At 49.1% G+C, this 25,072-nt stretch overlaps 1 protein-coding gene across 1 annotated transcript; it reads right to left on the reverse strand.

The window, feature by feature from the left end:
- Positions 1–5,092: 5,092 nt before the first annotated feature.
- On the reverse strand, positions 5,093–8,932 carry LOC149360255 (uncharacterized). Its single transcript, XM_089567818.1, has 5 exons — positions 8,823–8,932; positions 7,559–7,988; positions 6,976–7,075; positions 6,161–6,348; positions 5,093–5,530 (listed from the first exon to the last, which is right to left on the reverse strand). Exons 1-5 carry the CDS (start codon positions 8,930–8,932, stop codon positions 5,093–5,095), a joined length of 1,266 nt encoding a protein of 421 aa, XP_089423944.1.
- Positions 8,933–25,072: the final 16,140 nt, after the last annotated feature.

A 25,072-nucleotide genomic window follows, 5' to 3' on the forward strand; every position in this document is an offset into this window, starting at 1 on the left:
CCTTGGAGACAACGTGCCCTAAGATAGTGAGTTTACGAGTGGCAAAACGGCCTTTCTTCAAGTTTAGCTGCAAACCGGCGTCAGAAAGGCAGTTCAAGACGTGCCTAAGGCGATGGAGGTGGGTGGGAAAATCCGCAGAAAACACGACGATGTCGTCGAGGTAGCAGAGACATACCTTCCATTTTAATCCCCGCAAAATGGTGTCCATCATCCTCTGAAATGTTGGAGGCGCATTACAAAGGCCGAATGGCATAACTGTAAATTCGTATAAGCCGTCAGGAGTTACAAAAGCGGTTTTGGGGCGATCGGCCGCTTCCATGGGGACCTGCCAATATCCGGAACGAAGATCGAGGGAAGAAAATAGTTCGGCCCCTTGCAAACAGTCCAAAGCGTCATCGATGCGCGGAAGAGGGTAGACATCCTTCCTCCTAATCTTATTAAGGCGGCGGTAGTCGACACAAAATCGGATGGAGCCGTCTTTCTTCCTGACCAGCACAACAGGCGAAGCCCAAGGGCTACTGGAGGGCTGGATCACGCCGTCTTTGAGCATTTTATCAACTTGCTCTTCGATAACATGGCGCTCGGTGGCAGATACACGATAGGGGCGCTGCCCCACTTGTGCGTGGTTGCCGGTGTCGACACGATGGGTGACCGCGGAAGTTTGGCCCAAGGAACTCCGATGACAGTCGAAGGAGGAGCGGAACTGGTGAAGGAGGTTAAGAAGCTGCGTCCGTTGCGGGGAAGGAAGATCGGTGTCGATAGAGCGAAGGAAGAGGTCTGCAGCAGAGAATTCAGGCGCAGAAGATGGAGGGCTGAGTGCAGTAATGGCTAGATGAGGTTAATCGGCGGGGTCCTCACAGGTGAGAATGAACGCAATAGATTGTAGACTGCCGAGACATTCGCCATGGCGCAAAGCAGTAGGGAAGGAAAACGGGTTAGAGACCCATAGCACGGAAAGGCCAGCAGAAATAGTGAGCACAGCGAAGGGCAGCGGGAGGGACTTGCGGCGCAGGAAAGTCCAGGCCGGCGTGAAGAGAACAACGTCATCACAAACAGAGTCACAAGAGATGCTTACAAGCGCAGTGGAGCTGGGAGGAAGGATGATGTCTTCAGTGACGACGGCTTTCGCGCAGGGAACAGAAGGAGCAGCGTCTGGCGAGACATTAGGCAAAGCGGAGAACCCAACTTCTGCGCGAGCGCAGTCGATGACAGCTTCGTGACGCGACAGGAAATCCCACCCTAAAATTAAAGAATGTGAGCAAGAAGGCAGCACGACGAACTCGATGGAATATAGTGCGTCCTGGATTCGAACTCGAGCAGTGCATGCTGCTAACGGCGTAATCGGCTGTGCGCTGGCCGTGCGCAGCCTGAGTCCCGAAACTGTCGTCTTAACTTTCTTTAAAGAAGTACATAAATTTTCGTCCATTACCGAAATCGCTGCACCGGTGTCTATCAGAGCCATCGCAGACACGCCCTGAACAAAAACATCAATAAGGTTCGCAGGTGATCGATGAGGTCTGAAATTTCGACGGGGGCGCAGTTCTTGCCTCCGGAACTGCGGCGCCTAGTTTTCCTGCTGAGGAGAATTAGGGCGACGTCGCATGGGGGAGATAGAGCGGCGTAGGGGCGAAGGGGAGCGGCGGCTGGAGAGGGCTGAACGATCAGGGGAGAAAGGACGACTTGGCGTTTGGTCGACAGGCTCAGAATACTGACGGGTTGAAGGCCAGTACCCCGAAGATTGCGCGCGTGGTGCTGGCGCTTGGGGATGGCGACGGCAGAAGCGCGCGACGTGGCGAGGCACTCCGCAAGTGTAGCAGAAAGGACGGTTGTCACTGGTGCGCCACGGATTGCTTGCTCTTCGAGCTGGTCGCAGGCGAGGTGCCGACGCCTGCACAGGCACGTACATTGTCGATAGGACGACGGCGGGGGCTTTACTAGAACGTCGGCGTAAGTCCGAGGACCGGCTACAGGTCTTGGGGCGACGTCGGCGCAAGGCATGGGACTGGTGACAGACCTTGGAGCAGCATCGGCGTAAATCAAGGGTGCGGCGAAAGGTGGCGGAGGATGGAAGGATGGAAGCGCCTCAGTAACCTGGTCTTGTATAGCCTGTCGAAGAGCCGGGGCCAAATAAGGCGGCGCCTGTTGAGGGCAAGCAGAAGAGAAAGTTGCCGAGCTACCTCTTCACGGACGAAATCTTTGATTTGCTGCAGCATAGAGGTGTTGTCAGCTGCAGGCGCCAGTCCAAAAAGCGATTCAACGTGGGCTTGGTGTTTCCGCGTCAATAACCGCTGTTTGCGCAGCTCCTCGAAGCTTTGGCAGAGTGTGAACACTTCCTTAACGGTGCGCAAGTCACGGGCTAATAGCATCTGAAAGCATCATCGTCGATACCTTTCAAGATGTGTTTTATCTTGTCGGCTTCGGACATGTTCGCATTGACACGTTTGCATAAGTCAATGACTTCTATATAGCTGGTGAAGCTTTCGCCGACGTGCTGCGAGCGTTCATGGAAACGCTGTTCACCGAACAAGCTTTGCCTATCACCCGCAAACTAACCGCCTTTCAGAAAGATTTAACCGTACCCTCGGCGATATGCTCTCTATATACGTCTCATCAGACCATTCCAACTGGAATCTCGTCCTTCCGTATGTGACGTACGCCTACAACACCGCAACGCAGTCGACTACCGGCTTCTCCCCGTTCTATCTTCTTTACGGCCGTCATCCTTCTGCTCCACTCGATACCATTCTCCCATACCAGCCTGACGCATCTGAGTGTACTCCAATTTCGCAAGCTGCACGACACGCAGAAGAGTGTCGCCAAATCGCCCGTTCTCTCACAACTGAGGCCCTTCCCGGGGGGGGGGGGGGGGGGGGCAGCTGTAACGACGAAGAAGGTCCTGTACAGGCGAAGACGACGACGAACTTCTGACCGTTATGTTGAGCGGCATTGCCATCGCTTTGGGTGTGTGCTCTCGGGGCTCGAACTGTGTGTCTGCGAGGCCTGTGTCTCTGTGTCTACCGCCGGTGCCCAGCTCCTCTAACCATCCCAGTGCCCATCTTACAATATATATATATATATATATATATATATATATATATATATATATATATATATTATGGCACTTTTATTTTCGTAGGTTTTTTATTTTTTCTTCATGTTTTTTATTCGCGGCAGCTGCGCGCAGCTGAAGCGCGGCGCTGCGTGGTTACGCTGGGACGACCGCGACGAGACGAGCTGGGGCTCTGTCTCTCTCCGTCTGGCGTGACGTCAGAGCGGAGGTTATGCTAAAAGTCAAACGTGGTTACACCTCCGGGACGACGCTGAAGAGCTCAAACTGCGAGCAGTATTGCTTTCGCAATAAATTGGCAGGGGCTTAGCTTTGGTTAAGCCTGGTAGGTTGCGAAAGGAAAAGCGCAGCGCCTCCATCTGAAGGAACGCAGTGCGCCGCGTCTACAGGTCACGCGTGGCTACCGGCCGTCGCTGCGCGACGACTCAAAGCGTCTTCGGTAATTTTTTTATATTTTGTTTTTGATGTTGTTGCGGCTGAGGGAAACATAATCTACAGCTGGTATGACGTCACAGCGGCAGTAGCGCCACAGGTGCGCAGCGCGGCACACACTCACCGTAACTGCAGCCGGGCTCTGAAGGAGCGAGTTGGTCGCCCATAATCTACAGTTTGTATGACGTCACAGCGGCAGTAGCGCCATAGGTGCGCGGCGCGGCGTAACTGCAGCCGGGCTATCTGAAGGAGCGAGTTGGTCGCCCATATTCTCTCCGCTAAAGGTCAAACGTAACTGCGGCCGGGTCACGCGAAGGCTTGAAAGTGCAACTAGTATTGCTTTCGCAATAAAAATGGAGGACGCTTAAGCTTCGCCTTAAAGAGTGGAACGCGACAGCGTGTTCCAGCGCTGCCAGGAAGTCCACGGAACGCCATCGTCCGTACAGCGCGACACCTTGGCCTTTGGAAACAACTTTGAACGCAACGCATTTTTGAAGACAGGAAATGTACGACTAAATCTCAGAAGCCTGGCTTAGGATTAAGCCTAGAAGAGGCCTTCAGAGACTAATTGTCTCACATCACATCTCGGTGGACACCCATACCACACCGTAAGGAAAGGGAGGTAGGTGGAAGTGAAAGAAGAGAGAGAGTGAGACAGAGAAAGAGGTGCCGTAATGAAGAGAACGAAAATTGTATTTGAGGAAAGGAAGTTGCAGTAACTTTCTCACACATCTCGGTAGACACCCGCAACCACAATTATAGGTCGGCAGTTCGAATTCCTTTAGCAAACTCTATGACGTAACTAAGCAAACAAGGGAAGGGGTATGAGGGGCTCGTTATAACTCTGAGAGAAGCCAACAGCCACAGAAACCAAGGAGCACAGGTAATTTTTTTCTAAAATTAATTTATTTATATTTTTTGTGATGCTGATCAGTTAAGAAAATTACTGAATATGTTGTCGCTTAAAGGTTATTGATTAGAGAAGCAGAAGAAAAAACAACCACATGCCGCCGGTGGGATCCGAACCCACGACCTCCGAATTACGCGTCCGGTGCTCTACCTCTGAGCTACGGCGACGGCTGTCAAACCTTCTGCTTTCGGGGGTATTTATGTTTTACAAATAACCTAAAATTGAGAGTGTTCAACAGCGCCACCCACGTTCGTATGCGGCGGACGTGGAACGTCCTGAGTTACCGCTGGTGTGACGTAGAACGCCATCGAACGGCGAGGGTGGAAGCTGTGTCAGAACCCTCTTATGCTTCCTATGGCGTCAAGGCTGCCAGAACCGAGGCCCTCGCTAAGCAATTAAGCAAACAAGGGAAGGGGCATGAGGGGCTCGTTATAAGTATGAGAGAAGCCAACAGCCACAGAAACCAAGGAGCACAGGGGATTTTTTTTAATTAATTAATTCATTTTTTTTTGATGCTGATTGTGTACGGGCCGGCATCGGGTGATGAACAACGTTTATTCCCGATAAGATGGCATATATATACAGTGCGCTGACGTACTCAGTCATGCGCAGATTATGCTGCAGCGAGTGACGTCAGACTTGCTCGGCTCTGCTACATCTTCCCTTCTTCGAACAAACCGGGTTCAGCGTCGCTCCGGTAGAGGGTACCGACAAGGTTCACGTCGCAACCTTGTGCTTCGACGTAGCTCTTGGCCGGGCTCTGTGCAAGGGTCTTCTTGAGGGGCGGAACTGGTTTCCTGTTGCGGACCCATCAGTCGTAGATGTTCTCGTGTGCGACGAATTTCCCTGCCGTCTTCAGTTTTGAGGATCGCCGAGCGAGGTTCGTTAGCTGGCCTGAGGACGACAGCTGGAGACCAGGTCCGGTTGATTGCGTCATACACGGTGACCTGCTGGCCTGGCGTCGCAGGTGGCAGGTACCTGCTGCCACGGTTGTAGTACGTCTTTTGGCGTTGGCGTATCTCACGAAGCCGACTGTGGACCACGTTGCTGGGTATAGCTTGTGGCTCCAAATGGCTTGTAGGCACCGGGAGAGGAGTCCGTGTTTGGCGTCCCATCAGCCTCTGCACAGGGGACTGTAGCACATCATCACGCGGTGTATTGCGCCATTCCAGCAAAGCCATCTGAAATGCAGGCGTTTTAAGGGAACATTTTTTTAGAAGCTTCTTGGCTTCCTGCACCGCTCTTTCCGTCATGCCGTTAGACCGCGGGTGGTAGGGGCTTGACGTGACTTGGGCGATACCTAGGCTGTTCAGAAAATCTTTAAACTCACGGCTGTTAACGGGCGGTCCATTATCACTGCATAACTTCACAGGCAAGCCATGAACAGAGAAAATTTCAGAGCACCAGGAGATCAGCGAGGTTGCTGTGGTGGTGCGAAGTTCCCGCAGTTCGAAAAAAAACGAGTAAAAGTCGACGATGAGGGCAAATTCGCGACCTTCGTAAAAGAACAAGTCAATGCCAACAACTTGCCAGGGTAGGGTGGGAACGTCGTGACTTAAAAGGGGCATTTTGGCGTTTCGCGGCTGATTTTTGAGACACACCTTGCAGCCTTTGCAGAATTGATCAATGTCGCTTGCCATGTTCGGCCAGAACATTACGTTCCTTGCCCTTGCCTTCATTTTATCCGCTCCAGCGTGTGCCGCGTGAAGGAGGCGGATCATGTCGTTTCTTTTTGACTCCGGTATCATTACCTTGTTGCTGCGAAACACGAGGCCATCCTGCGCGTGTATCTCGTCGCGGTACCCCCAGTAGGTCCGAAGTTGCTCTGGGACTTCGAGCTTATGAAGAGGCCAATCTGTCTCTGCATATTCCCGCAGCTTTGTCAGGTTGTTGTCGTCACCGGTTGCTGCAAGCAGGTCTTTCAAACAGTGCTCGGAGGCTGAAACGCAATCAAGAACATTGACTTGAAATTGCTCGTGTTCTTCCATGCATGCCTTACTGGGAAAACGGGATAAAGCATCTGCTAGGAACAGTTCTTTTCCAGGTTTATAAGTCACGATGATGGGGTAACGTTGCAACGTCAGTCGCATGCGTTGCAAGCGTAGCGGGCACTGGTATAGTGGTTTACTGAATATGGCCTCCAGTGGCCGATGGTCTGTCTCAACTGTCACTGCATGCTGTCCAAATAGATAATCATGAAACTTTGTGCAGCCGTGCACTATCGCGAGAGTTTCCTTTTCTATCTGAGCATATCTTTGCTGGGAATCTGTGAGTGACCGTGACGAAAACGCAACGGGGTGCGCTTCTTGCATCAGGACGGCGCCTACCCCGAACTGACTTGCGTCAACTGATAAGGTAACTGCTTTCTTGGGGTCAAAATAAAGAAGGATCGGGGCTGTTATCAGGGCCTGGCGCAACTTTTCGAAGCTTTCTTGCTGCTTTTCCGTCCATACCCATGCAATTTCTTTGCGCAGCAAAGACCGAAGAGGGGCGGTCACTACAGACATGTTAGGGATGAAACGTTGCACAAAATTTATTGTGCCCAGAAAAACTTGCAGTTCCTTACTATTCTTTGGTGCTGGCATTTCCAGAATATCTTGCACGCGTTGTGGATCTACTCGCAGGCCGTCCACAGTGAGCACGTGTCTCAGATAGCGTACCTCGGTCTGGAAAAATGAACATTTCTTCAAGTTCAGTTTCAAGTTATGTTCGCGACAGCGTGTTAAAAGAAGCTGTAAGTGGTAGTCGTGCTCTTCTTTTGTCTTTCCCCATAATAGGATGTCATCCATTACTACTGCAACGTTTGGCAAACCTTCTAGCAAGCGATGCATCGCTGCCTGAAACACTTCCGGGGCTGAGGCAATTCCGAAAGGCATGCGCAGGAAGCGATATCGTCCGTAAGGTGTGCTCATTGTGCACAGCTTCGAACTTGCGTCGGTTAGTTTGATTTGCCAGAATCCTGACGCTGCGTCTAGAGTTGTAAAGAACTTTGCTCCGGCAAGCCTAGGCACAACATCTTCAAGGGTCGGCATGGGGTAGTTCTCTCGTAGCAAAGCTTTGTTTAGTGCTGTGGGGTCTAGGCAGATGCGCACTTTTTCTTTCTTAAGCACCGTGACCATATGACTGGACCATTCTGTTGGCTCATTTACCTTTGATATGACTCCTTGTTCTTCCATGCGCTGGAGCTCCTCTTTGACTTTTTCTCGGAGGGCCACCGGAACTCTCCTCGCCGGCACGACAACTCCCACGGATCCGGGCTTTAGCTTCATCGCGTACTCAATGCCTTTTAACTGCCCCAGTCCACTGAAAACATCTTCAAACGATTGCGCTGCTGGGTGCAACGGATCGGCGTGCGCATTTTGCACGCGACAAATAAAACCGAGGCGTTCAGCAACTGATCCACTGAGAGTCACGGGCACGTGTTGGTCGACCACGAAAAACGTCTCTTCGTGCACTTTGTCGTTTGCGCGCAAATGCAGCCTAATTTTTGTTTTGGCCAAAGTTTTATGGCCGAAGAACGCTGTTAACGTTACGCGACACTCTTGGTGCGGTTTGCTCGGCAGTTTGTCGACATCCTTGCTTGAAATTACACAGCAGTTAGCTCCTGTGTCCAGCTTGCACGTGTATGGGCGTCCTTCGATGTAAACTGTCGCGCTCCAATGGTCTGAGGCTAGGGCACCGACGGTCAAAGTTTGCAAAATGAAATCACTGTCATCGTCGTCTTGCAGTTGGCGCACTTCTTTTTTCGAACCTCTGTCCTGACGGGGCGCCAGTGCTTTGCATGCTTGAGCGAAGTGATTACGCCCACCGCAATTCGTGCACACCTTCCCTTGAGCCGGGCACAGCACGCCACGGTGAGTGAGATAACCACAACGACTACAAGGCCGTTTTCGCGGCCCGACCGCATGGACTACTGCGTCGCCTGCTGTTTCGGTGCCGTCCCTGATTTCCTTAAACTGCTCCTTTCCTTGTTCGTGGGCTCGGCATATTGTAACTGTCTTCTCATACGACGGGTTTTCGGCAATAAGTTTTTGCTGTAAGCCTTTGTCTTGAACTCCCAGGATAATCCGGCTGCGGAGCAAGCGGTCTTCCAAGTCTCCGAACTCGCAGTTTTTTGCTAGTAGCTTTAGGTCTGTCAGCCAGTCGTTAAAAGGTTCCCCTTGTTTTTTTTGTGTTTTTGGTCTCTTCACCCGAAGCGGAACTCATGGAATGTCAGATTCGTCGATGGTTTGTAGAATTCCTCAAACTTTTCAAGCAAAATGTCGACGTCGTTCTTGTCCTTTTCCTCGTCGAATTTGAAAGTGCTATAAGTTTTCCTGCCGTCTTCTCCAATCGTTACAAGTAACGTCGCTGCTTGCACTTCTTTAGGCTGTTTGCTTAACTGGGTGGCCGTGGAAAACAGCATGAACTCACTTTTCCATGTTTTCCAAGCAGTCCATGCGTCGCCCGAGGTATCCAGTGGTTTCGGGGCCGGGAGCAGTGTCGACGGAGCGGACATAGTGAATGGGCACCGCTGCCACCATGTGTACGGGCCGGCATCGGGTGATGAACAACGTTTATTCCCGATAAGATGGCATATATATACAGTGCGCTGACGTACTCAGTCATGCGCAGATTATGCTGCAGCGAGTGACGTCAGACTTGCTCGGCTCTGCTACACTGATCAAGTAAGAAAATTACTGAATATGTTGTCGCTTAAAGTTAATTGATTAGAAAAGCAGAAGAAAAAACAACCACATGCCGCCGGTGGGATGCGAACCCACGACCTGCGAATTACGCGTCCGGGACTCTAGTAAGTTTGTGCTGCTCGAAACCCTGAATGGTATTACACCATCTGGAACATTCTGCGGCAAACGGTTGGCATGACAGACTTTTTTCCGACGCGCAGTGCCGACAACTACTAACTACGACGCCGACGGCTTTTCGACTGTACGAGCTGTATACGCTTGAGTGTAAACGGCTATGTGTAGGATACTGAAAAGAGGGCCATAGAACTACACAGGGAAAATGCTCATATTCTCAAACACAATATATCGCATTGACTGCTCTCGCTGAAAATTACGTTGACACGTGGTGACAATGATGTAATTTGTTGTTTTTATTAACCTTAACCCCAGAGTAAGAGATATGCGGGTTGTGAGGCGAGCGAAGAGTGCTAGCTTTCCGTCGCAAGGATGCAGATGAGCAGTGGAAGTAGAAATTAAAACATGTCCGGGGCACTCACGCGTGCTTTACATCATGGAGCAGGGGCGCGAGTGTGTGAAAGGAACTGGTAGAAGCAGCAGTGCATGGAGCTTGCATTCAAGGCAGCGAACGCGGTAGCCGCATTTCCGCACCGAGGAAAGCCTGCATGACAAGTTTTGTATACGACAGCACGTCCTGGTAGTCAATACAATAGATCAGTTAAAACCTTGCAGTCCAGTCCAAGCTACGACCCGATAGACGTTTATTCATTAATCCTTCTGGGATTTATCGCTCACGGCCAACGACGACAAATGATAGTTGAGGCGACAAAAATGAATAAGAAAATTTGCCTCTCCCGCACCACTGATGTATCGCGGGTATAAGCCCAATAGCAAAATAAAAGATTTGGCCCGAGGGCAATTGTGATTTTGCCACCCGAAGGTGGAAAGAAATCAATAGGGAAATCTCTACTTTAGCGACCCACCGCCGAGGAAGCGGGCCCGGGGAGACTCCCCTGATCTCCCCTAGGACGTAGAGGGATGGGATGGGCGTTTGGAAATAGGAAATTGGAAATTGGTTTGGGTTGTGTGAATTAGGTGGGATTGGGGACAGCAGGTATTTTGACCAGATTTGGCTTGATTTGATCCTGAGTTCCTTTTCAGGCCTCCTTGAAGGGCGAGCACTCATTGCACCAATTGTGGGCCCTCGGCGTTGGACGTACTCCCACACCACAGAGAATGTTTTGCCGGCGATCTCCGACCGTCCGAGACAGGGAAAATCCTAACAGGGGCTTGGCTAGGATCCCCTCCCCCAAGCCAGGTTCCGCCACCCCGACCTTCCCACAGTACTAAGAGACGGATATTTCACAGCACTCGTTCGGTACTTCGGCTCTTACTCCTGCAGTACTCGCACACGCTGCAGCCATCCTTTCACGGTTTTCGCGGCGATTGTTGCCAGCAATCGCCCTGGCATAGTATGTGAAACCTCAATCCATTCTACCACCCTGTCATGGTTGAGGTCTCAATTGATGTCCGCAGTGACATCACGCGCTACCACACGGTATATATGCACGTGCCTGGAGCAGGGCATTGATGCCCTCTGCGATTTCACCAGTCTACTAACCGTTACTCAGACAGCCGCCAGGCTTTCCCGCGTTTCGGAGCTTACTGGCCTTGGAGTTTGCTGCTACTTACTCCATCTCTTTTCGTGCTTTCAGGCCAAGGGTAGCTTCCCCAAAACCCAAGCTAGGATCGCCCAGCCGCATGCCCCCGCGAGGCACCGAGCTCTTCGTGATCGGAAACCAACGCGTCCGCGGCTGGGTGGTACGCCCTCGTACCGAGAGGGAACCGTGACTTTCAATTTTGCGAATTTTGGAACGACCGCGTCTGCCCGGGCGATCTCGTCGATCGGCAAAACAGCTAAGTCGGAACCGCGTCTACCGCAGCGCCAGCACCACGGCAAAACGACAAAGTCCCGACCGCGTCTACCGCGTCGACCACGCCAAAAAACAAACAGCCGTTCTAGTCACCAGTTCTGCTTTTAAGCCGGATTCCACGTGCCCAGTCCGTCTCCCTTCTCGGACCTGCCCTCCCACACAGGCATAGGGCATCGTGGGCGCGACACGCTCACAATGTCGCGGAAAGTCTGCTGCACCTTTCCTGGGGATTCGCAACCCCAAGAGTGGACTCCGGCGAATCCACCCACCGCTGTGCGTTGCACCGGAACAAAGCTTAGTAGCCGAAACTACACCAGCCCGTATCCGGTGGCAGGGGGGGCCACGGGCAGGCCGCACAGTCGGATTTCCCCCGACGACTGCGGCTTTTCATGACACAGGACCCTTAACGCTGTTGCGTTAAAATACTCCTGTAGACGGGAACAGTGTGCCCGAGGAGGCGATGCGCCGCTAGGTGGTGCCCATAAGCGCCGCAGAATTCCGTCGCGCAGGGAGTACTGCGTCGCTTTATTCGCGCAAATGAACATCATGCTAGGTTCGTTATGAATTAGAAAAGGACAAAATATGTAGCGCGAGGGACGCCATCAGCCGGTTTTTTTGCAAGCAAGCTGCGGTTAGTCGCCAAGATTTTATATGGCCGCACACCCGAGTTAGGATACATCGGCGTTGACTGCAGAAGGGTTAACATTGAGCCGTTTTCTATGCAAATGTTGCGAATTGTAGCCGTTGCGCAAGACCATATGTAGATGTTATGTTCAGGGCGTAGGCAGAAAGCGGCCCAGAATGAACTTTAACTACGCACAAAAATTGGATGCAATGCTCCGCAGTGTCCTTTTATCCGCTTTGGATGAAAAAAAAGCAACAAAAAGAGGCTCCGCGACTGTGACCAATCGTCCAGCTACTCATCACCGGAATCTACCCAGTTCCGCCGCCATTAGTTGTCTTGGCAGAACCTTCACCGAGTTTCTTATAAACACTTAACACGTCACAGAGACAAACACGAGGACAGCACATGAACACATACCACGCCGCCTTTTCAGGCGGTTGTTCGAAACAGGGTTTACCCCCCAGGGCATAGCGGGAGCTACGGAGCCTCTCCCAGGACTGCTCCCCACGAACAAACCGGCCGCCAGGTTGGGGAGCGCCTGTACCCATCCGGTGGGTATCCGTCGGTGGGTTTCGAACCTGCCACCTCCCGCAGCCGAGGCGGACGACCAAACCACTAGGCCACGGCTGCGGTGATAGCACGGTGAAGTTAGACAGTCATTTAACGGCAGTTGCCCGAGATCTTCGTGATTTCTTATCTTGTGTCCAATTGAAGTACAATGTTCTTTGCAGGCCAGGCTGAGAAGGTATTCACTCCTGTTCACTTCCGTTGCGACTGCTGGGCGATTATGGCAGCCGGCTGTGGAACTATTCCTGCAAAATCAATGCTCTGCGCAGGAGTACTGGCCGTTTATTCTTTCGTCTGCTGCTGACGTTTACATCCCGGTGTCCTGAATGGGGCAGAGAAATTTATTTTTTTCAAGCCTTAATACTGCGGAGGTTACGGAGAAGAAAACAGAAATTCATAAAACCGGTCTACCATACAGACATTAGGCAAAGTTTCACAATTTCATTGTTCGATTCGTGCTTGGAAACGCCAGAAAAAATGCCTACGTTGCCAATACCAGCGTCTACAGGCACTTTCGAAAAGACGTAGGAGCATTTAGAGCACAGCATATAACACAATCCAGGAAGACCATGGAGAGAACATTTTGGGGTGTTTCTTTTATTTCTTTGAGCATTTTCAGCCTCTTGGCGCATCCTGTTTGTTCTCAGGGGGGATGTCAGTGCATCATGGTAACAAAATTAAATTTGTTTAGCGTTATTTTATGCGATTGTAAATCTTCCCTATAACGTATACAATACATTTGTCAGTCATTAAGCAATACATAAGAAAACTGGTTATTAGAAGGTTGCACCTTGACCAAAACTTTATTAGAGCATGCAAACCTATAGCCCAGCGCCTCACCCGCGCAATTTGTGCACTAAGGCACGAAGGCCACGAACCGGACACTGTCGCGTGAGGTGGGCTCGCGTTGGGCTAGTTTTTATTGTGCTTGCATTACTGACAGCGGTGAGCAGTTTTAACTATGAGTAAACTGATAGGTTCTTCCTTCGCGCCTCGCATCCTTCGAGGCTCGTTTATTTGGCACGGAACTTCGAGCAGGCGGCCGGGTGATGGACGGACGAAGAGAAAAGGGAGACAAAGGAACAGGCCTTTTATAACAATTAAAACTGTGTAGAAACTAATCTATCAAGCCGAAACAGTGACTACGCACTAACCTACCAAAGCTGTTTAAAAAGAAACATTCGAGCTCAACGATCATTCTTCAAGGCTTCTACAAATCCGGGGCCTGTCTACATGGCTGCGCGAAGGCTGGCTTAGAACTGCATAACGAGATGCATCATGACCTTAAATAACATAGTTCGAAATTTCAAGAAGACAGCGAGGCGCTGAGAGGGAGAAGAGGAGTCGCTGCAGGCGTTAAGCTACGTCTCACTTCCCCTGTCTTCTCAACAGGGCTGGAATTGTCTCGAAAATCTGTCCGCGCTCTTCCCGATTCGCCAAGGACGCGTGGGGTGGAGGTCCTGGCCCCTGCGCTGAGGTGCTCTTACAGACAGCCGCGCTCGCCTTCAGGAATGTTCGGAAAAGTTCTTTTTCTCTTCATTTTTCAGTCCCCGTGTCGCAAATGCTTTGCAATCGCTTTAGCGGCCTTACACTATCTTTGTGTAGACTTTCTGTCTAATAAAAAATGTAAAGAGGGAAAAAGTTCTAGAGGTGGGTTTCGAAGGCATGAATTTCTCGGGAGATGCGAGTAGCCATGACGAGCCTTTTTCCATCATTACCAGGCTCCGGCACAGCACGATATTTCACAAACACTACATAACAACAAAGAAAAACCTAAACACTACGCAGAACAAGATGTATATACACACAAAAAACATCTGGCGACTTTGTGTTTAGCCAGCCACAGGTTTGCAGCAGCTTATTAAGATTTGTGCGGACGTAACGAGGGCTATACTCTGGAGAGCCGCACGGAAGTCTCCGCCGCCTTTTTTTGCATTGCGACAAACCAAAGCATACTTATAGGAAATAAAATACGGTCTGGTTTTAATCCGGATCTGAATTGTAACTTGCCATTCTGGAGCGCTTAGTGCATTGGGGCCCATCAGCCTAATAAATAAAATGCTACACAATCTTCACTGAATGCGTATAAGTGCCAAATTTCGGGAGAGTCAATTGAAAAATTCTTTCTTTATTGGTCGTTGTGATACATCCCAAAAATATACCCCTTCCCAACCATGTAAGAAAACATGTTCTATTGTTTCTGGCTGCCTACCAACTCAACTATGAGACCCCTGAATTCGAAAAAATCTTTTCCCTCTATGAACAACTTAACCGGTATCGTTGCCGTGTGTAGCTTGAAAGAAAAAAAAAGGCCTTTGCTCCTGGCAGCACCTGCATTTTCCTGACCCTTTTTAAAACGTTACTGGTTGGATCTCCACTATACGGGGCCTTGAAAAAAGTTCTCCGAAAAAAAAAAAACATCGCAGAAGTCCCCGTAGAGTGCGTTCCTGTTTACATGAGACAAATATTCATTGGAGAAACGCACTGCGAGAAGAGGAAGACTTAATTCTCGCAATTTTTTGTGTTAACCAAACATCCACCCCCAAAACAACTACGGTGGACAGAACAAAATATGGTAGAACGTGGCCGAGTCTCACATGGCAGGCCATTTGAGAACAAAAGCCACAAAAACTAGTGCCCTAGTCCAAGCTCCACGTATTATAGCGAAAGCCTTTAATGGCTCATACTGTCGTCCGTTAACAAAGCGTGTCACACGCGTATTAACTCGGGAACTAAGAAAGATAGAAGACAACCAATGGTAGTTTCAGGTAGAGGTGGAAAACGTGAACCTAGAAGCCAAGTTTGAAGAATGTAGATTAATTAGTTTATCAACTATAGGGATAAATGTAGAAACTGCGTCGAAATAGCGCGGTCGTCGATATAGCCACGGGAACTGTGTGGCGTCACATGTACCGGAATTCGTCACGGCACAGTGAAAATTGACACAGAATGGTCGGAAAACGTTGTATTTGCGTCAAATTAGGTGAAAAGATGTGTAATTAAGAGTAGTTAACACTTAAGATCCTCGAAAGATGTATAAATTAGGTATCGATATAGCCACGAGAACAGTGTGACGTCACATCCACTTGAAGTCGTCAAGGTATAGTTCATTCATTCATTCATTCATTCATTCATTCATTCATTCATTCATTCATTTATTCATTCATTCATTCATTTTTGACAGAAACAGGTACAGTGTATATGCTTATACATATTTAATTCTCCTGTCTGGATAGCCGAGGCAAAAGACTTATTCAAACGCCTGACTGGGCCTCGGATCCTTTATTGCACACATGCCTCAGACAACGGCGCGACGATCAAAAGTAACACTGCGCTGATGGGAAGGAAAAGCAAGAAAGTACAAAAGGAAAGAAAAGCAAAAATGTTGTGTTGCATTGACTAAGTACAATATTAAACGTTGGACACGCACTAACAAAAGTAAAACGACCAAAATATAAGGACACACACGTGGTCTGCACAATTGCAATTACAATAACACTACAATAACACTACGAAGAACAACACTAATAAAATAACACTATGAAGATGGGTAGCATGGGTAGCATGATTTCAAACATGAATACACAGCGTAGGTACGCAGTACACAAAACCAAACAGATTCCTTTCCTATGCATACTGTACACTGAGAAAGAGGTGTTTCACCCGTTTCTTGAACCCAGATGATGAATTTGACTCGGATAGAGCGTCGACTAGCTTAAGGTATGTATTGAGAAGTTCGGGACTGCGATGGCCAGCTAACTGTGTAGCATACGATGTTCGAGCTCTGTTAGTGACATATTTGCCTTCACGTAAATTATAAGCATAGTTCTGGCGTCTATAGGATTCAAGAAATGTTAAACCAACGGACTTCACACCGTGATACACCTGCATAGCGACGCTGGACCGAAACATCGGCTTTCACCTCAGCTTTCGCCTCCCAACACTTTAGTTGCCAAAGTGTCCTCACAATTTCTTTTACTCGCTTCAGCATATTTGTCCCTCTGCATACCTCCCATTCAGAAACCAGAGACACACAGTGAAAACACTACGCAGCCTCTGAGCGTTGACACGTGAACAGTGCAATACTTGCATTGCACACCAGAATTTACTGATAAAAAAAACAGCTTATAAGCAGTACCTCTGACAATATCGACATGTTGGCCCCTTTCCCATCCTCTGCTTTCTTTATAGCTACGACTACCTACCGGGTTTCTTGATGGATTGACTTGAACATATTGGGCATGGGAAGGCAGCAGTTGCGGCGGTGACACTTTCCGTGGCGTCATCCTAGGTGGCGTAAGCGAACTGAAGGTGGATGACGAATATAAACCCCGTCATCATTTGACTAATGGATTCATCACCCAGATTCCATATTAGTGGCCGGGGCTGATTTCGAGTTCAACTTAGAACGTTGTGTATTATCAACGTATGTCTTTACTAACTTGTGCCAAACTTATTCCCGATTGAGTTTTCGAATTTGTCTTCTCCAGCCGAAACCCGAGCATGCTCCACGTTTTGTTTCAGTCAATCAATCCCGCGCCATTGACGTCATGGAAAGCTAGCGCGCACTTGCCTATGAAACCTCCTTGCGTAGCTAAGTCGAATCGGCTTCTTGCTAAGCCTAGACGAGGCAAAATGGGTAATGCCTTGAGGTTTCTTAAACAGGGTCTAAGTACGCCACTGTTGCGAATAAAAGCAACACAACAAGAACACTGATGCGGTGAGAACAAGACGCAAGTGACAATCATGAGATTGGTTGCGCAGATGTTAAGAGTGATAGAAAAAAAGGCGTTTGGAACGGCCAATATAATTTGGTTGCAGTGGTTTTAAAAATATCCAAGCAGTCCTTAGTGTTGTCAACTGCTTGCTAGTACTTTTACACCTCGCTCTTACAGAACATGACGTGTGATTATTTTAAACTTTAAACTCAGCCGTTCTGATGTCCCCTTCCACGTCAGCGCCTCTCCCCCTTCCGGTCCGTGACAAGTGATGGATCTCGTTTGGGTATTGTGGCCTATTCTCCAAAATGCCTCGGAGAGACGGAAAGCAAGTCCGGTCTGAAAGGCCCTCTCCGACACCGCTGTTCATGTCATAGTCAGAGGCTTAACGGCTTGTCCCCGGATTTTCGACTTCTTCCTCGAGAAGGGACACCCCTGGCTTCGCCCACATGGACAGAACAGACAGCGTCTCTTCTCTTCCTGCCTCCTACGAGAATCTCCAGACTCGAAAGACCTTTCATGGCGACTTATAGGAGAACACTCAAGAATGGGTCGACAACTTCGAACGCATCCCAGGCTTCAACGACTGGAAGGAAACTACAGACATCCGCAATGTCTACTACAGCTTCCACGACGCCGACCGCCCATCGCATGAGTATCGCGAGGTGATACTTCCGAGGGGGCAGGAATTTGTTCGCCAACTTTCAAATCCTTTCACCTGAAGCGAGCGCCGTGAACGGCCAGAGCGTGCGTTGAAACATCAAATTCATCTTCAGCATGAGAACGTCACGGTGTAAGTAATAAGATGGGCGGTGTGGTAGAGCAGCTGTTCCGTTACAGAGTATGTAATCCGCCTAAGAGCATCGAAATCCTCTGCGTGTGTGTGGTCATGGTGAAAGCACTGCAGCTGCGGTACAATCAGTATGACCGGGCGTTGAATCCTGTTTCCGTGCTGCATCCTCTGGATGCTGCCTCCGGGGCAGCTTTGATCTCTCTTCGCTATCTCCTGCGTTCTGTGCTCCTCGAAAAACTGCAGAAAATTTGCGGGCCTTGTCAAGTGCATTTACTCGCCAACGTCGTTCGATAGGAAGCTCTGCACGCACTAAAGGCACCATCACTAAGGTCGAGCCACCACCTCTACCAACTCCTTGCCCGTACCGCGACGTTTGGTGACGCGGTACGTCGTTCTACGCCACCCGGCACCAATTGTCCCGAGTCAGAAGGACGGCAGACAAAGACGTAGAAGGGGGCCCTTACCGGCCATGTTTAACCTTGAAAACTTATCCCAGCCCAAGCGCTCCGCACGCGACTACGTCCGCTTCGTTGCCCTCGAGGCTGAGAGCGAAGACCGCACTGGTTAGACATCTATATATATGGTAGGTAGGTCATTCGCCAATCACTAAACAATGAATAATCACATATGAGCGTGCACGCATAGCAGATCAGCAGTGGTATGGTGTCTCTTCCTGACAGCGAGAGGCTAGCCAGACAGAATTCAAATGATGGCATATCAAAGCTTTGAACGGTCCGTTGACGTCACCTGTGGCTATCGTGACAAAGAAGTATAGAATGCTGCGCTTTTGTGTCGATTGGAGTAAGCTTAATCGCGTGTTAAAAGAAATTTTACAACTCCTTGGCTTTGCTTGAAAAGTGCTTGCTTAAAGCACCCGTCTTTTTGTTGAGTATGATGTGCTCAGAAGTGCAAGATGCCGGGCTAGTCGGTATTGCATAATGAAATAAGACAGCGCAAGGGACGGGACGAAAAACCTAATCGGTTTCACTTTCCGTCCCGGCCTCTTACCGCGTGGTTTTATCGCTTTTTGTCTTTTTCGGCCTTTCACCCTTTTATCGTTTTTACCCTTGGATGTGACTACACTGTTTCGGTGATTGTGCAGGATCGCCTTGGACACACCCCCCTCTTTGTACCTTGCTGGTAATACAAGTCTGTAAGAGAATTCGTCATGTGAGCATTGGTAAAGCCTGTACCCACCTGGTGGGTATCCGGAGGTGGGTTTCGAACCTGCCACCTCCCGCCGCCGAGGCGGACGCCAAGACCACTAGGCCACGGCTGCTGTGATAGCACTGTCAATCTAGACAGCCATTTCAAAGAAGTTGCCCGAGAACAACGTGATTCCCTGTCTTGTGTCGAATTGAAGTGCAATGTTTTTTCCAGGCCAGGCTGAGAAGGTATTCATCCCTTATTATTTTCCGTGTGACTATTAGGCGATGAAAACTGCCTGCCGCAGAAATATTCTTGCAAAATCGGGTCTCTCGGCAATGGTACTGGCAATATTCTTACTCCTCTGTTGAGAGATTAGGACTTATGTGTCTTATATGCGCTAAGTGAGATAATTATTTTTCAAGTGTTATTATTGCGGAAGTCACCGAGAAAAGATAAAACTCCTAAAATCGTCCTATCTTCATTATATCATGGCAAGTGTCACAATTCCATTCTTTGCTTTATGTTTGAAAACGCCAGGAAAATGCCTTCGTTGCCGGGATATTTGCTGCTGGCGGCAGCTGCATTTTCTTGACTCTTTTCAAAATACATTTGCTTGGGCGTCCACAGTACAGGGTCAGGTATAAGGGCTCCAGAAAATGAACATCGCAGAAGTCCGTGTACAGTTCTTCCCTGTTTGTACTTGAGGCAAATATTTGTTGGAGAAACGCTCTGCCAGAAGAGGAAGACTTTATAAAACTTATTTCTGGCAAGCAGACTTCCACCCCGAAACATTTATGCTGGACTGAACGAAATCTGGTAGAACGCGGCCGAGTATCACTTGGGAGATCATTTCAGAAAAAAAAAAAACGTTCTAGACATTGCCCTAAAAACTGGTGCGCTAGTCCCAGCGTCATGTTTTTTACCCGCTTCAACGAGTCCGTCCTTCTGTATCCCTCACATTCACAAGCCTATACAAACACAGCGGGAATCCTCTGCAGCCTCTGAGCGTTTATACATGAACAAATATATAGTTGTATAACATGCCAGAGTTAACTGAATGAAATGCCTTAGGAGAAGTAAGTAAGGCAAATGTGAGAGGTTTGCCCTTTTCCACTTTTCTGCTCCATTTATAGCCACGACGACTATGGTGTTGCTTGACAGATAAAGGTGAATATAGTGTGCGCGGGAAAGCAGCAGTTGTGTCGGTGGAAATTTCCATGACGTCATCTTAGGTGGCGTAAGTGACGAGAAGGGGAATGAAGAATACAAACTACGCCTTCATTGAGTCATGGAAAGCTAACGCCGGTTCTCATACAAAACATCCGTGCGTAGCGTATTCACTTTGGCCTCGAACTTAACATGGATGAAGCAAAATCGTTAATTTCTTGGGACATCTTAAAAAGTGTCTAAACAGGTGTGTTGTGAATAAAAGCAACACAACTAGGACAATTATGTGGTGGGAACAAGACGGAAGAAACAGTGATGGAACTGGTCAATTACAAGATGAGTTTGTGAACGAAGCAGTTTGCAAGGGCCAATATAATATGAATGCACTGGTTTAAAAAACTGCCAAGCAGTCCTTAGAGTGGTAAACAGCCTGCTAGCGCATTTAAACCTCCCTCTTGCAGAGCACGACCTGTCATTTTTTAAAATCAAACTTGGCTGCACTGAGGTCCCCATCTATAGTTCTATTCGACGACAGTTGGTGGATTTCGTTTGAGTATTATGGGATATGCTACATAATCCTTCGCAAAGCCGGAACAAAAAGTGTGGCGCGAAAAGCTCCCTGTAAGACTTCTGTTCATAGCTCCAGTCAGAGGCTTCGCGGCTTCTCACCGGAATGTCTACTTCCTGCTCGAGGAGGAACTTCCATAGCTGCGCACACGCCGGCCAGAACAGACAGTGTCCTTTCTCGTCCTACCACCTACGTGACCCCGCAGAATCCCCGGACACCAAAGCCCTTTAATGGGAACTTATAGAAGGTTACCCAAGATTGGGAGGACCACTTTGAGTGCGCCCCGAGTTTCAACGATTGGGACGAAGTTGTAAAGACGTGTTGACGCGAGCTCATGCCAAGAGATATGCATCTGTGATAATTGACAAGACAGGCCTTTTACACTGTGAGATTGGTCACATCGAGAGGTTATGTTGATGGAGGTGTGGTCTCGTTGAGGCCTCATATAAACACCGAGGAGATAGTTCTTGTGCTGTCCACATGTTTTCTGGCTTGTCAGTATCGTATAACTTTCATGAAGGCATTCCTTTTCGAGATGACATTGACATGTCGACCACCATGATGAGTCACAGTACTGGTAACGTATGTTGTGAGGGGCTTTAAGAAGAACAATAATAAAAGCGCCCTTCCCGCATTGCATTGTTGGCAGCAGTGAAAACATGCAACGCTGCACACCTGTCGCAGCCCCCACAGATTTGGGGCGATTGCATAGAGCAGTGGGGGTTTATACAAAGAGATAAAACACACTTCATTACGCGAAGTGGCGAAGAGGTGACCACGTTTACGACGTATGTTCTAATTTCTTTCGGTTGATACCGAACGTACGAGGCGGAGAGGGCGAGCTGGTCCCATTTCGAGCGCAGTTTGTATTGTAGTCCGGCACAGGAGCGTATTGTACAGCCACCACCAGGAGAAGGAAGGGTGCCTCCAAACTGCCGCTTTATTAGTTTCAGCCCACGGCATTTCACAGGAGCAGCGCCGCTTCTTCGCATGTGCAGACTTCCGTGAAGGGTCTTTCGCGCGATGTCGGTTTGCTCTAATGAATCTCAGGAGCCTGAAATTGAAATCTGGTACCGGAGCCGCAGGACTGGCACGGCCGATGTAGTAAAGGGATGCCGTTCCAACCTCTTCTGTGCTTTCGCGGCCACTTTTCAGATACCCTCATAGATACCGTGGTAAGCGTATTTACCACCTCATGTATTCAGAAATACTTTTGGGAAAGCTGTAGTCAAGGTTTCGGATAACACTATGCGTTCAATCTTGGTGCGTTATGCTGGCAGAACACTGCCAGACCAAAATTGTGTTGTGCTTCGATCGCGTTCCGCTCTTGCCCGGCCACACCGAGCTCTACAAAGTGCGGGGGCTGTAATCTGAATGCACTGCTGCAGCGTGTGTACTACACGGCGCTAATATATCTGGCGAATGGTGCCTGCCACTTTGCATTTGCAGTTGTACTCTTTACCAACCTACATGGCTATCGGACTAAGCGCACATATTATAGGAAGTACTAGCGCGCACTATGCTGTTGCTCCAAGTGATAATTCATTCCTGCTCTTCCTCGCCTTAGCTTGCTGTGCCGTTACTTTACCTGCATTATATGAATTCTGTAATATGCCTGCATTTTATAGTGCCCCCGGCCGCGGCGGCCGAATTTCGATAAAGGCGAAATTCTAGAGGCTCGTGTGCTGTGAGATGTCAGTGCACGTTAAAGAATGCCAGGTGGTCGAAATTTCCGGAACCCTTCAATACGGCGTCCCTCATAGCCTGAGTTGCTTCGGGACGTTAAACCCCAATAACCCAAACCATTTTGTACTGGCCACACATGTCTGTAGGACAACTTCTCATGCTTCCAATGCCAACGACAAAATCAAGGTGCTTTTTAGCAGAATCGACGTGATTAAGCCAATGGGGAAACTTCCCATCCAGGAACATCATCTGAGCACACAATACGCATCGCGCGTCTGTATGCACCCTCTCCGCCGAGAAAATATTGCTGTAGACGGGAACAGTGTGGCCGAGCAGGACACAAAGAGAGGTGATGCGCCGCGGCGCAGTAGTGCCCCACCAGCGCCGCAGAATTGCGTCGCGCGGGGGGCAGTGCGTCGCTTTATTCGTGCAAATAAGGATCATGGTAGGTTCGTTATGAATTAGAAAAGGTCAAAATATGCAGCGCAAGTGACGCCATCAGCCGGTTATTCTGCAAGCAAGCTGCGGTTAGTCGCCAAGATTTTATATGCCCGCACACCCGAGTTAGGATACAACGGCGTTGACTGCACAAGGGTTAACATTGAGCCGTTTTCTTTGCAAATGTTGCGAATTGTAGCCGTTGCGCAAGACCATATGTAGATGTTATGTTCAGGGCGTAGCCAGAAAGCGGCCCAGAATGAATTTTAACTACGCAAAAAAATTGGATGCAATGCTCCGCAGTGCCCCTTTATCGGCTTTGGATGAAAAAAAAGCAACAAAAAGAGGCTCCGCGACTGTGACCAATCGTCCAGCTACTCATCACCGCAATCTAACCAGTTCCGCCGCCATTAGTGGTCTTGGCAGAACCTTCACCGGGTTTCTTATAAGCACTTACACGTCACAGAGACAAACACGAGGACAGCACATGAACACATACCACGCCGCCTTTTCAGGCGGTTGTTCGAAACAGGGTTCACCCCCCAGGGCATAGCGGGAGCTACGGAGCCTCTCCCAGGACTGCTCCCCACGAACAAACCGGCCGCCAGGTTGGGGAGCGCCTGTACCCATCCGGTGGGTATCCGTCGGTGGGTTTCGAACCTGCCACCTCCCGCAGCCGAGGCGGACGACCAAACCACTAGGACACGGCTGCGGTGATAGCACGGTGAAGTTAGACAGTCATTTAACGGCAGTTGCCCGAGATCTTCGTGATTTCTTATCTTCTGTCCAATTGAAGTACAATGTTCTTTGCAGGCCAGGCTGAGAAGGTATTCACTCCTGTTCACTTCCGTTGCGACTGCTGGGCGATTATGGCAGCCGGCTGTGGAACTATTCTTGCAAAATCAATGCTCTGCGCAGGAGTACTGGCCGTTACTTCTGTCGTCTGCTGCTGACGTTTAGATCCCGGTGTCCTGAATGGGGCAGATAAATTTATTTTTTTCAAGCCTTAATACTGCGGAGTTTACGGAGAAGAAAACAGAAATTCATAAAACCGGTCTACCTTACACACATTAGGTAAAGTTTCACAATTTCATTGTTCGATTCGTGCTTGGAAACGCCACAAAAAATGCCTACGTTGCCAATACCAGCGTCTACAGGCACTTTCGAAAAGACGTAGGAGCAATTAGAGCACAGCATATAACACAATCCAGGAAGACCATGGAGAGAACATTTTAGGGTGTTTCTTTTATTTCTTTGAGCATTTTCTGCCTCTTGGCGCATCCTGTTTGTTCTCAGGGGGGATGTCAGTGCATCATGGTAACAAAAATAAATTTGTTTAGCGTTATTTTATGCGATTGTAAATCTTCCCTATAACGTATAAAATACATTTGTCAGTGATTAAGCAATACATAAGAAAACTGGTTATTTAAGGTTGCACCTTGACCAAAACTTTATTAGAGCATGCAAACCTATAGCCCTGCGCCTGACCCGCGCAACTTGTGCACTATAAGCCACGAAGGACACGAACCGGACACTGTCACGTCAGGTGGGCTCGCGTTGGGCTAGTTTTTATTGGCTTGCCTTACTGACAGCGGTGAGCAGTTTTATCTATGAGTAAACTGATAGGTTCTTCCTTCGCGCCTCGCTTCCTTCGAGGCTCGTTTATTTGGCACGGAACTTCGAGCAGGCGGCCGGGTGATGGACGGACGAAGAGAAAAGGGAGACAAAGGAACAGGCCTTTTATAACAATTAAAACTGTGTAGAAACGAATCTAACAAGCCGAAACAGTGACTACGCACTAACCTACCAAAGCTGTTTAAAAAGAAACATTCGAGCTCAACGATCATTCTTCAAGGCTTCTACAAATCCGGGGCCTGTCTACATGGCTGCGCGAAGGCTGGCTTAGAACTGCATAACGAGATGCATTATGAGCTTAAATAACATAGTTCGAAATTTCAAGAAGACAGCGAGGCGCTGAGAGGGAGAAGAGGAGTCGCTGCAGACGTTAAGCTACGTATCGCTTCCCGTGTCTTTTCAACAGGGCTGGAATTCTCTCGAAAATCTGTCCGCGCTCATCCCGATTCGCCAAGGACGCGTGGGGTGGAGGTCCTGGCCCCTGCGCTGAGGTGCTCTTACAGACAGCCGCGCTCGCCTTCAGGAATGTTCGGAAAAGTTCTTTTTCTCTTCATTTTTCAGTCCCCGTGTCGCAAATGCTTTGCAATCGCTTTAGCGGCCTTACACTATCTTTGTGTAGACTTTCTGTCTAATAAAAAAATGTAAAGAGGGAAAAAGTTCTAGAGGTGGGTTTCGAAGGCAGGAATTTCTCGTGATCA

This window comes from Amblyomma mixtum, chromosome 2, assembly GCF_055824585.1.
Source record: "Amblyomma mixtum isolate Tamu chromosome 2, ASM5582458v1, whole genome shotgun sequence".
NCBI classification, from domain to species: domain Eukaryota; kingdom Metazoa; phylum Arthropoda; class Arachnida; order Ixodida; family Ixodidae; genus Amblyomma; species Amblyomma mixtum.